The sequence below is a fragment of the Ischnura elegans genome, chromosome 4 (assembly GCF_921293095.1).
Source record: "Ischnura elegans chromosome 4, ioIscEleg1.1, whole genome shotgun sequence".
NCBI lineage: Eukaryota > Metazoa > Arthropoda > Insecta > Odonata > Coenagrionidae > Ischnura > Ischnura elegans.
The window spans coordinates 98376921-98390821 of record NC_060249.1 but is presented as its reverse complement, the minus strand read 5'-3'; the positions used below and the strand labels follow the sequence as shown (position 1 = coordinate 98390821).

At 44.6% G+C, this 13901-nt stretch overlaps 1 protein-coding gene across 1 annotated transcript; it reads left to right on the top strand.

The window, feature by feature from the left end:
* The first annotated feature begins 1494 nt into the window (after window positions 1-1494).
* LOC124158204 lies at window positions 1495-6888 on the top strand. The gene has a single exon (XM_046533392.1). The coding sequence runs from the start codon at window positions 1495-1497 to the stop codon at window positions 6886-6888; it is 5394 nt and encodes a 1797-aa protein (XP_046389348.1).
* Window positions 6889-13901: the final 7013 nt, after the last annotated feature.

Below are 13901 nucleotides of genomic sequence, written 5' to 3'. Positions count from 1 at the left end.
CAGAAGGAGGTTACGTACTCCCTAAATTTGCATGCGATACGGATTGTTTCCGCTGTATTAACGAAGTAAATAAATTACAATTCCTTATCTTCTAATTTTAATAATATATTTTAAATGAAAGATCGTTGCCAAATGACGTGTGAGGTAATGTAGTATGACACAGGCACGGAGTCGTGTATGTAGTTCGGGATGATGTTGGGTGGTGTGGGAAGAATATCTAGTGGCATTTTCTTGTACGTTCGCAAGAATCGGTAAATCATACATTTTTTAAAATGTGCTGTACATTTCCTTTCCTAAATTTTTGAATGTTGAAGTCAATTAAAAATATCTTTTTTAATTTTGTGCGACATATTTGAAAAAGGATGGCATTTCGGAATTTAAGAAGTTGACGTGGTAGAAGAAAGCTGATGTTTATCACATATCCAGGGAGTGGTTGTCACTCAGTTTTAACATCCTGTCATGATCATCCTGTCTACAATGCTTCTATTTTCAACAAAAACAACATTGAGATAATTTACATCACATAAAAAATACTTAACTTTATTTCCGCTTGGACCAAAAATATACATCTCAATATCTATCCCGATTCTACAACGAAAAAACTGCTCAATCCAGATAGATGATGGAATAGACTATAATTACCCATAGTTCACTTTGAAATTTGAAATTACAATTTCCGTATACGTTCAACGATAAACTTCACGAACGTCGAGGTAAAAGTTTAACTTTATTTAAGAAATTCAATTACACATCTCTCCTATAACGTCAGGCTATGTCTTCAAATCATCATTTACGGTCATAACGAAAATATAAATGGACTATCATTGCGCTTCCTATTTATTGATATTTAGGTAAAGCTCCTGCACTTAAACTTAATGCGCGGCAAACAAATAATTTTAATATTTAATCAATGACTTATATTAAAATTTAGATTTTTTACTGTTTAGGTCACTTTCACTAAGAAAATACCATAAATATTATGCCGTGATAAAATTATACTGTATACATTCCTTTTTCGTGCAACTTTTTATATTCTCGCTAAACAAATGGAATTACCATATATTGTGGGAGTCTTCAATGCTGACGACGAAGGAAATACATAAATATTACCTGTAAATCTCGCACATTGATGAATGTGCTCTCACCATAAAAACTTTCGGAAATAATTCTTACCTGTTGAATTCCGTTCTCACACCCCGATTTTAGCTGTGCTTTGCTCATGATTTCTATTCGAAAAAATGCGATTTCAGCAATAATAAAAAGAAAATATAGCTATCAATGAAAATAACTGTATTTTTCCTTTAAACTTACTTCTTACCCACTAAGTCAACATTTCGTTGCTAATGATAAAGCCCTCTTCATTTCCAGGTGATATCGAGGCTTCCCTCAACAGGTTTCCGCTCTTTTATAGTCTTAGAATCGCATCGTAACCAGTAAGTATATCCGCATTCCCTTGAGAATATTTTTCAGGCTCCGTATTTTCCTCATTCCGCGATGGATAATCAGAGAAGGGAGTTCTCCTGCGTGGCTTCGGGGTCTTTCCACCAGGGAAACTATGAGCTATTCGGTTGGAGTGCTGGAGCACAATGCGTAGTGAACTCCTCCTGCGCTGCAGCGTGGGGCCTTATCAATGGCACCTTCAACACGGACACAATAAATTCAATCCTTTTCTGCGGAAATAGGATATACAGAACGTTACGAGACGATACATTTCGGGATGAAGAACGTTACATTTATCCCGAAGAGTTACCTGGGGTCTTAGAAGTAATGGGAAATTTCATCAACGTCGACGTATCCGACGTGCACTATGGCATTTATCCAATAACTGTCCGCGATGTAGAGGAAGGTGTCAGGTCACTATCGGGTGTCCTCGAGGGCATCTTATCTGTGTCCGAGCATCTCGATGCTTTCATGTTCACCGGTGAACTTCGATCCATAACTTTTTGGCACCGAGGCGACAGCACTTTCTTATTCGATTCCCATGGGGTGAACTATGATTACAGATCTTGCTCCGATGGTCGGGCCAGTTTGTTTAAATGCAACACGTTATTGGCACTAGCCTCCATGCTCCTTTCGAATAACAAATTCAACGGAAGAGGAAACCAGTACACAATTACTCGTCTACGTTTTTCACGACCACCGGGCAATCATTCGTTTGCGACAAGTAGCAACGCAACGGCCAGCACAACAGAAAATACTGATAATAACTCACGAAGCAGTATTAGTCAGGACCCAAAGCTAAATATCATGAAACCAGTTGTCCTTCTTACGCGTAAAGAAAATATAGACACTAATATCACGGAGACTAGTAAACAACAGGGACGTCCAAAGAAGGCCAAACGTGGTAGGCCTAAACTTTTGGATACTACGAGAAAAGAGCAGTTAATTGCAGCAAGGAAGAAACATGCCGAGAAAAATCCAAATGTGAACAGGGAAGCTGTAAAAAGGTACGCAGCTACACATCCAGAGGTAAAGAAGAGATCTGTCAAAATTTACACTGGTGACCATCCAGATGTCAATAGAAAAGCCGCTAAAAGGTACACAAATGACCACCCCGATGTTCACAGAAGAGCTGTTCAACGTCTGCACGAGACTAATCCGGAGGCATCACGGCAGACAACGGTGACCTATAGGCTGCGTCATCCGGAATTAGAAAACATAAGACACATCCCCGCTGCTCTCGCCAGGAAGATAGTTCATCTCGGCCCGATGGCGTATTGGAAAGGACTCGCTCTCGATGACGTAGAAGCGTTCAAGCTGAAGAGGACATCACTTTGGGAGGATGACGTACACCGATGTGCCCACTGTCGCGCAAGGATTTTCGACGAGGAGAGGAATCGCAAGAAGTGGTGCTGTGCGGAGGGAGCCTTCAATGTGCAACGGTTGCCTTCTCTAGACGCGCCTTTTTATTCAAAGAGAGAATTCTTGGATAGATCGCGAGCGTATAACGACCTGTTTGCCTTTTGCGCGCTAGAAGTGAGTGGAGGCTACAGACACCCAAGTGGACTGTCGTTTTTTAAGATAGAAGGTAGGATGTACCACCAACTGCACAGCCTGGAAGCTCCTGGCCAAAGGTTCACCACGAGAGCTGGACACACTCAATTCGTGAACCGTTGCCGCCTCTACATCGATGACGGCGAAGAACGAAGAAATATTGCACTTGGAAGAACATTGAACACCGGCGTCATCGAGGAAATTGACCAGTACATCCGGAATACGAATCCATTCATCGAGAATTTCCGACGCTTGAGTGCGGAGCCTTCAATCGACGCACACCTAACTTTCGAGGTGACCAGCAGGTCCACACACGGTCCCACGCTTGGAGATAGGCAAAGTGGAATCGAAGTGCACGCTGCATTGAGCACGGAAGAAACTGGATACAATCCCCGGAAATTAACCGTATGGAAAAGGGGTGATCGAAGACCATCGTCTATCGACCTGTTGAGCCCACTTATGGAGCCCTTCCAGTATCCTTTGCTGTATCCTCAGGGGACTTTAGGTTGGCACGTAGGATCAGTGGATAACCAAGGAAAGAAACTCACCCAACTGAACTACTCCAGATGCCTGCTTCTTTCCGATCGTAGATTTTCCCACTTGGGACGTTTATCGCAGGCGTGGCAAGTGGAGATGTTCGCCCGGTATGAAGAGGAGCGACTCCGTTTCATCCAGTATTCCCAGACGCGATCTTCGTCTGGAAGAGGCATGCGGATAGCACCGCTGGATGAAATTTTAGACGTTGGAAGGCAACAACGAGGACAAATCGCACAAGATATAACCGGCGACGAGACAGTTCAGGGAGAAGGCGGCGTGCGTCCAGGAAAAGTTTACCTGCCGAGCACATTTACCGGAGGTCCGCGGTACATGAAGGTCCATTATGAGAACGCCATGGGTATAGTTTCGCGGTTGGGTTCCCCGACGTATTTCCTGACGTTTACTTACAGTGCTCACTGGGAGGAGAATAAGATGGCGTGCCCCTACGGAAGCAAGCGCAGTGATCCTTCCACTGCCTGCAGGGTATTCAATATTAAGCTCGGGGAATTGATCAGGGATTTACGTAGCGGAGCATTTTTCGGGCGCACATCGTATTTCGTTTACGTTATTGAAATGCAGATGCGGGGATTGCCTCACGCGCATATAGTTTTCAAGGTAGACGGGGTAGGACCGGTCCAAGCGGAAGAAATCGACGCCGTAATTCGCGCAGATATACCCTCGGAAGAGGAGGCCGGTGGGCGACTTCGGAGGTTGGTCTTGCAGCATATGATCCACGGCCCGTGCGGTACGGACCAGCGCACCGACTTTCGATGCTGGGATGCTGCTAAGGGTTGTTGCAGTAAATTCTATCCGAAGCCGTCTTGTCAAACAACCCACGTAAACGAAAGGGGCTTCGTTCAGTACAAGCGCGATTATTCGAATCGGGGGATTATTAACGCGCGACGCAGGGAAATATCAGTGCACGACGGATGGGTGGTCCCCTACAACGCCGCGTTGATTTTAAAGTACGAGGCCCACATAAATTTAGAATTAGCTTCCACTCGTCGCGTGGTAAAGTATTTGTTCAAATATTTGATGAAGGGAGGGTCGCTACAAAACGTAACCGTGACCCCGATTGGTTTGCAAGATGACGAAGTGGAACAGTATGTCACTAAGCGTATGGTGGGCGCCAGTGATGCGTGCTGGCGTTTGTTAGAGTTCCCGATCTCGAAATCAGAGCCCACCGTGGAATGCCTACCCGTTCACTTGGAAGGCAAACAGAACGTAGTATACAGGCCTCGTGATTGCAATTTAACAGAGATCGCGTCTTCTGCTTCATCTAAATTAATGATTTACTTCAATCGTCCGCGGGACGCTATTTTCGACGACTTAACTTATCAGAGTTTCTACGAAAAATACATAGTTCATACCCGCAGTCCAGGTGGAGATAATTTCTATGCGCTCCCCGACGGAGTTCATTACGTCACCGCCCGCCAGCGCGGCGTCAAAGTGTGTAGGTTGTTTTGGATTTCGCCTAATCGAGGCGAACAATATTACCTGAGGATACTCCTTATGACCACTCCTTGCCGTGGTTACGCCGATCTTTTGTCCCGTGGGGTAGGAAACTGTCGCACTTTTCAGGACGTTGCACGTAGTTTAGGTTTGGTAGAGGACGAAGAGGAATACGCTGATGCACTAGGTGAGGCCTCCGAGTTTATGGTAGCCCATACACTGCGGTCATTTTTCGTTCTCCTTTGCAACATAGGGGCTCCCGGGGCCATTCTTTGGGAAAAATACAAGAATTCCCTCAGTGAAGATTATTTAGACCGGCATCCCGAAAATCCAGATGCTGCCTATACCTCTTCACTTCTCGCTATCGATAGGGGCCTCAGGCGACAAGGCTCTTGCCTTACGGACCACGGACTTCCCTACGTACAGGACGTCACGACGGAGTTGAGTAGAGAGCAGGTTCAGTACAGCAGAGAGAAAGAAAGATCGTTTGTTGATGAGTGGCAGCCGAAGCTTTCCGAGGACCAGAAAATATTTTATACTCATATTGAATCCCTTTTTCAGGATAACAACAGAAGGGATAGAATACTGTTCCTCGATGGGCCAGGTGGCTACGGAAAAACTGCACTCCTCCGTGTCATACTAGCCTACGCCCGCGGTCACGGATATATTGCCCTTGCAGTTGCGAGCTCAGGGATCGCAGCGTCCAACATGCAAGGAGGTACGACGGCTCACAGCATGTTCCGCCTTCCAATAGATTTAGGAGACGGAACGGGATACTGGAACGTTAGCAACGGTTCTCAGCGTGCAGCACTGATTCGAGAAGCCAAGATCATCATCTTCGACGAGGCACCGATGGCGCACCACTACATATTCCAGATTCTGGACAGATCACTGAGGGATCTCATGGATAATGATTTACCCTTCGGAGGAAAAATATTCGTTTGTTCCGGTGATTTCAGGCAAATAGCGCCAGTCGTGAAAAACGCGCGCACCCCTGCCGACGTTTCCTGTGTTTCTTTACGCTCATCACCGATGTGGAGATTCTTCAAGATTTTTTCGTTGACTACGCCGCAGAGAACGGGTGAATACAAGGACTATTCAGACTTCCTCCTCCAAGTGGGCAACGGCAGGGTAGACTCCATTTCCTTCGGCGAGGGACGCCTACAGGAGGCGCTGATACCGCTTCGAGGACTGAGAGGTGTAACATCTCTGCGGCAGCTTATTGAGGATATATTTCCACCCTGCGTACTGAGCCAACCTGAGCTTTGCGCAAAACGAGCTATCCTCTCTACGTTAAATGCAAATGTAAAAGAAATCAACGATTTGGTGCTCGACTCCTCCGACGGATGTATCCATGAGCTTAGAAGCGCCGACAGTGTGTGCAAGGAAAATGACAACGACGGACTAGACGTGGACTTTCAACTTTTACATCAAGCAACAGGAAACGGCATCCCAGATCACGTTTTGCGCCTCAAGGTCGGGTCTGTATGCCTAATAATGAGGAACCTAAACATTGGAGACGGACTCGTGAATGGGACTAAAGTCATCGTTACCGCCATCAGCAAACGCTTGATAACAGTGAAAATGCCCGGGAAGACACACCGCATTGGTATACCCCGGATCTCATTCCGTTTCCCTTTCACAGAAGGATCACCGCTTCAGGTTCTAAGGCGTCAGTTTCCCTTGGCCTTAGCCTACTCAATGACAGGCCATAAGAGTCAAGGCCAGACAATAGAGTACGTTGGCATCGATCTCAGGACGAACTGCTTCACACACGGTCAGCTCTACGTCCTACTGAGCCGTGTAAGAAGACCGCAAGATATAGTCGTTCTTGTTCCGCAAAATAAAATCGTTGACGGAATAGCATATGCGAAGAATGTCGTGTTTGAAGAGCTCCTCCTATGAAGAAGACATCCATCGAATGCAGGCTTGTCGTCGTGGAAACACCATTCGTGCCTTCCATCGTCATCGTTAGATATCATAGGGAGACCCAACAGGCGCCGGTAAACGGCTGGTCACTGGGGTGGGTAGAGTAGGTGGGAGAAGGCACCACGGGTGTTTCCACCACAGAGAGAGAGAATCGGTGAGACGAAGACCGAAGCAAGAAGTGAAGCCACCACAACCAAGACCGTCGCTGGAATCTCCTCATGAAGAACTCGGCAAACAAGGATCTCTACCGTCCGTGAGAACGTGAATTTACAGTTGAGTAGGGTGTGTGATGACCTTTGTGTGCCTTCCATCGTCATCGTTAGATATCATAGGGAGACCCAACAGGCGCCGGTAAACGGCTGGTCACTGGGGTGGGTAGAGTAGGTGGGAGAAGGCATCACGGGTGTTTCCACCACAAGGAGAGAGAATCGGTGAGACGAAGACCGAAGCAAGAAGTGAAGCCACCACAACCAAGACCGTCGCTGGAATCTCCTCATGAAGAACTCGGCAAATAAGGATCTCTACCGTCCGTGAATTCGTGAATTTAGAGTTGAGTAGGGTGTGTGATGACCTTGCGTGCATTTCGTCGTCAATGAGCGATGGAAAAATGGCCAAAAATATAATTTGTTAGCGAAATTACCCCACACGTAGAGATGCGTTATACAGATCCCGTTGTAGGCACACAGATACGAAATAGGGTACCTAAAAATTATAAAACCAAAAAAAAAATAAAAAAATTTGAAAAGTAAATAAATAATTATATAAAAGTCAGCTTCAAATGCATGCTTATTGAAGACCTGTTACATGTAGAAATATCTTAAGTTTATTATAAAAAAATAAAAACCAAAAAAATGAAAAAATATAAAAACCAAAAATAGTATTTAGTCAAATCCTTATCATAAATGCACGCTAACATGTATCTTGCATTTCTTGCTTCTTTTTATATTTCCCCTCCTTATTTTTGTTTCTGCATGCTATTTTCAACAAATATTGCATTACTTTCTTTATGGTAGCTAGAAAAAATATGTAAAATAAAAAATCATACCAAAAATATTAAGATACCTACGTGTTTTTAAAACTTTGCATGCCTATATGCTGTATAAATTTTTACTTATGCACTTTTGGAATATTCAATTTATTAGAATTTTTGGATGATGTAAAACAAAACAGTCTACAATCATTGTTATTTGCACGTCATTGCCTTCTCAGAATGCATTATTGTGCTTTAATCGGGATTGAATGCTTACATTTCATGTAGCCTGTACGCATTTGTTTAGAGGAGATTGAAGCTAAAGGAAAAAACCTGAAAAAAATTAACCTTTTTGTATGTATATTTATCTAATTTAAATTGCATGGTCAAATACGCCTCGTATTTATTATTACGTAATTATTACGATGCATATTCTTACTTCTTTTGATTTAAAACTGTATATATCAGCTTAAATCTTGACAATAGTTTAGGGTAGTTGTAGTGCATGCCCTCCTCAAATCCTAACTGCGGCCTCAACGTGGCGAGGAGGTGGCAACAATCGAAAGCCATTTCATTCAACATTCAGATTAGTCATAGTTCCTTTGGGCACAGGCCTAAGGAACGCGGATTTCGTCGTGTTTCAATGGTGACTATTTAGTAAAAACACCCAACAGTGGTGATTGTCTTCTCTTCACAAATGACTTTCTCAACTTATATAAGCATTCTAATTTCATGTTAAACTGTTAATGGCTTTCGATTGGCAAATGCAGTGGGTGATCATGGAATCTAAGTACTCTGAAAAATTTATCAGAGCTGCTCCAATTAAAATTTCATTTTTTGTCATATACCTGCCATTTACATGCAAATCATTTACGTAGAAGTCATGCATAGGTTTTTCATGAATTTTTATGCTTCTCATCTGAAGATATTTTTCCTCGAAGCGTATTAACAGCTTCTCTAATATACTTAATGTGTACTAAGTTAACACATAAGGAACGGATAAAAAATAACTTCAAAAATTATACTTTCGAAAATAATAATAATAATAAATTCATTTGGCATTTTTGCACTGCTTTCATTTTTAAAATGAATGATCTTGGTCATTTTCTATCACAACATAATTATACGGCAAAGCCGGATCCGGGGGTTCTAAGGGGGCGGAGCCCCCTAGCGAGCTACAGCGAGTCCTATCTATATACAGCCCTTGTGGTGACTGACTCACTCATGGATACAAATTCCCGACCACTTCTAGAAGTGCTGGAGAGCTAAAATTTGGCACGCGTGCGGGGAACCCGAAATGATCCGGAGGAAAAATCCGAAAACCGGAAGTTTCCGCCACGTGTCGTCGCTAGGACGACAAAATGGCCGAAATCGGGCTTTTTTCGGGGACAGTCTTTCGGTTTTTATTTTACTGCGCGCGAATGGTGTGTGCCACACGGATCGCTAATGCATTTCCTGAAAGCTGATAAACGTGGGCACGTAATTACGTAATGTTGTTAATTTCGTTTTAAGAAAATTGCAGCCAAAATGGCGCCCAAAAATTCGTTTTTCTATTAATATTTCATAACTTCCGCTCCCTTCGACTTAATTTAAGGTATAGGATAACGAAAATGATTATTATATATGCTTATAACATCGTCTACGAAATTTAGGTAACAATTTTCTTTCGTCGTCCTTGGTTACTCAGAAAAAAATTAAAATATTCCGAAAATCACCGAAAATTACGATTTCCGAAAGATTAACACAAGATTATGTCAATTTTAACCTGACCGAGATCTTTCAAACTTTGTAGTTACATACACTTATTTATTATCTTTCAGAAAACATGAACGTTTAATAAATGATTTAATGTATTTAACCGCGAAAAAATAAAAATGGCGGGCACTACTCACTTTTTTCGGGGACTGGTTTGCTTTTTATTGTTTTACTCTCGAAATATAGATGTCATAGGGCACACTTCTGTTAGATATGACAGTAAATGAATGTGACCATATAGTATTGCCATCTTTAAACCCCCCGAAACCCCATAAAAAATTAAAATTTGCACAAAAGTAGCCTTTTCGGGTACTTTTCGTCACAATTCCGCCCTTTTTCCAAGCTTTACCAGTCATCGCTACGGAATTGATGTGGACGATAGATGACCGCTGGCAGTAAAAACCTATAAACCCCCGGTAAACCCTCAAACACCCCCACAAAAAATAAAATGTTGCATATAAGTCTACTTTTTGGGTATTTTTCGTGACTATTCCACCGCCCCCAACGACTCATCCCCACGGAATTTATGTAAATGGATGTGACCGCCAAGAGTACGCACATTTAAACCCCCGGTATCCCCCTTAAAACCCTCCCAAATGTAAAATGTGTCATTTAGTCTCCTATTTGGGTACTTCTCCCAAACATTACGCCACACTACCCGTCCCCTCTGAGGTCTAGATCCGGAATATTTGGTGAGGGCGAGCAACCGTAAACCATACGGGAAAAAATACCAGAAACCCCCGATCACCTCCTGGAACATCGCTGAAAAAAAATAAATGAATTTTAAAGTCGCCTTTCCGAGTAGTTTTCGTCACAATTTAACCGGTGCCCCTACCACTTATTAAAACCCCCGAAAACCCCGTGAAACCTCACAAAACATTTCTAATAAATCGCCTCTCCAGGTAAAAGAATCGTCAGACCACTGTTCCGGACCCCTAGGACTTAACCGGTGCCCCTACCACTTATTAAAACCCCCGATAACCCCGTGAAACCTCCCAAAAAATTTCTTATAAATAGCCTCTCCAGGGAAAAGAATCGTAAGACCACTCTTCCGGTCCCCTAGGACTTATCGGCACGGAATTTATGAGAACTATTAGTGACCACTGGTTTAACACAAGTATAAAACCCCCGGTATTCCGTAGGAACCCCCCGAAAAAAAATGAAAAACTTGCCATTAAGTCTTCTTTTATGGGTACACTTCGCCACTATTAATCCGCATTGCACTACCTTTTACAATCATCGCTACATGATCACTGTGGACTTTTGGTGACCGCATGCATAACACATTAAAATCCCCGAATCCCCCTGGGCACCCCTCTCGGTGGGGAAGACCATTTATAAGGACTAGGCGGAGCAGCCGCGGGGGGGCTCCTCAACCCCAAGGCGGCGAAGCCGCCCCACAACGAGGAACTGGCGTAGGCGAGGGGGAGCTTCAGCAACCCCCGGACGGCGTAGCCGCCCCGATGTTCAAGCGGCGCAACCGCTGTGGACTCCCCCCACCTCTGGGCGGCGAAGCCGCCCCTTAAACGAATAACGGTGAAACAGTTCCGAAATGCCCTCGCCCTCTGGCACACTAAACCCCCAGGCGGCGAAGCCGCCCTTCAGCGAGGAACGGCGAAGCCGTTCCGAGGAATGAGTGGGGCACCTCCCTACCCCCTGGCCGGCGAAGCCGGCCCCTAGCCGTGTTGAGATTATTCGAACTTCAAAAGTCTTCGAACGACCACAAATGTAGACGGCGAAGCCGGAACCGGGGTTTTAAGGGGCGGAGCCCCTTAACGAGCGCGCGGAGCGTGCGAGTCCTATCTATATACAGCCCTCGTGGTGACTGACTCACTCATGGATACAAATTCCCGACCACTTCTAGAAGTGCTGGAGAGCTGAAATTTGGCACGCGTGCGGGGAACCGGAAATGATTCGGAGGAAAAATCCGAAAACCGGAAGTTTCCGCCACGTGTCGTCGCTAGGACGACAAAATGGCCGAAATCGCGCTTTTTCCGGGGACCGTCTTCCGGTTTTTATTTTACTGCGCGCGAACCGTGCGTGCCACACGGATTGTTAATGCATTTTTTGAAAGCTGGTAAATGTAGTAACGTAATTATGTTATGTTATAAGTTTCTGTTTAAGAAATTTGCTGCCAAAATGGCGTCCAAAAATGGGTTTTTCGAAAAATATTTCATAACTTCCGCTCCCCTAGTCGTAATTACAGGTGTAGGATATTGAAAATGATTATTATATATGCTCATAACATAGTCTACGAAATGTAGGTAACGTTTTTCTTTCATCGTCCTTGGTTTCTGAGAATAAAATTAAAATATTCCGAAAATCAACGAAAATTACGATTTTCAAAAGATTAACGCAAGGTTTTGTCAATTTTAACTCAACCGATTTCTTTCAAACTTTGTAGTTACATACAGCTATGCATTGTCTTTCAGAAAACATAAACATTTTAATAATAATTTAATGGATTTAACCGCGAAAAAATAAAAATGGCGGGCACTGCTAACATTTTTCAGGGACTGGTTTGCTTTTTATTGTATTACTTTCGAAATATGGATGTCATAGGGCACAATTCTTTTATACATGGCAGTAAATGAATGTGACCATATAGTACCGTCATCTTTTAACCCCCCGAAACCCCCTAAAAAATTAAAATTAGCATATAAGTAGCCTTGTCGGGTACATTTCGTCACAATTCCGCCGCTTTTCCAATCCTTACCACTCATCGCTACGGAATTGATGTGGACGATTGATGACCGCTGGCAGTAAAAACCTAAATACCCCCGGTAAACCCACATACACCCCCCCCCCCCCAAAAATAAAATTTTCAAATAAGTCTACTTTTTCGGTACTTTTCGTGACTATTCCACCGCCCCCAACGACTCATCCCCCCGAAATTTATGTGAATGGATGGTGACCGCCAGGAGTACACACATTTAAACCCCCGGTATCCCCGTGAAATCCCCTCCAAATGTAAAATGTGTCATTTAGTCTCCTATTTGGGAACTTCTCGCAAACATTACGCCGCACTACCCGTCCCCTCTGAGCTCTAGATCCGGAATATTTGGTGAGGGCGAGCCACCGTAAACCATACGGGAAAAAATACCAGAACATCCCCGATTACCTCCTGGAACATCGCCGAAAAAAAATAAAACAAATTTAAACTCGCCTTTCCGAATAGTTTTCGACACAATTTAACCGGTGCCCCTACCACTTATTAAAACCCCCGATAACCCCGTGAAACCTCCCAAAACATTTCTAATAAATAGCCTCTCCAGGGAAAAGAATCGTAAGACCACTCTTCCGGTCACCTAGGACTTATCGGCACGGAATTTATGAGAACTTTTAGTGACCACTGGTTTAACACAAGTATAAAACCCCCGGTATTCCGTAGGAACCCCCCGAAAAAAAAATGAAAAACATTCCATTAAGTCTTCTTTTATTGTCGCCACTATTAATCCGCATTGCACTACCTTTTACAATCATCGCTACATGATCACTGTGGACTTTTGGTAACCGCATGCATAACACATTAAAATCCCCGAATCCCCCTGGGCACCCCTCTCGGTGGGGAAGACCATTTATAAGGACTAGGCGGAGCAGCCGCGGGGGGCTCCTCACCACAAGGCGGCGAAGCCGCCCCACAACGAGGAACTGGCGTAGGCGAGGGGGAGCTTCAGCAACCCCCGGATGGCGTAGCCGCCCCGATGTTCAAGCGGCGCAACCGCTGTGGACTCCCCCCACCTCTGGGCGGCGAAGCCGCCCATTAAACGAATGACGGTCAAACAGTTCCGAAATGCCCTCGCCCTCTGGCACACTAAACCCCCAGGCGGCGAAGCCGCCCTTCAGCGAGGAACGGCGAAGCCGTTCCGAGGAATGAGTGGGTCACCTCCCTACCCCCTGGCCGGCGAAGCCGGCCCCTAGCCGTGTTGAGATTATTCGAACTTCAAAAGTCTTCGAACGACCACAAATGTAGACGGCGAAGCCGGAACCGGGGTTTTAAGGGGCGGAGCCCCTTAACGAGCGCGCGGAGCGTGCGAGTCTCTTATATATACAGCGCTTCGGGTAACTGACTGACTGATGGATACAAATTCCCGACCACTTCCAGACGTGCTGGAGAGCTGAAATTTGGCACGCGTGCGGGGAACCCGAAATGATTCGGAGGAAAAATCCGAAAACCGGAAGTTTCCGCCACGTGTCGTCGCTAGGACGACAAAATGGCCGAAATCGGGCTTTTTTCGGGGACAGTCTTTCGGTTTTTATTTTA

What these genes read in the sequence shown, in the direction of transcription:
- LOC124158204 (XM_046533392.1), top strand. Translation starts at nt 1,495, where the DNA reads ATGGATAATCAGAGAAGGGAGTTCTCCTGCGTGGCTTCGGGGTCTTTC.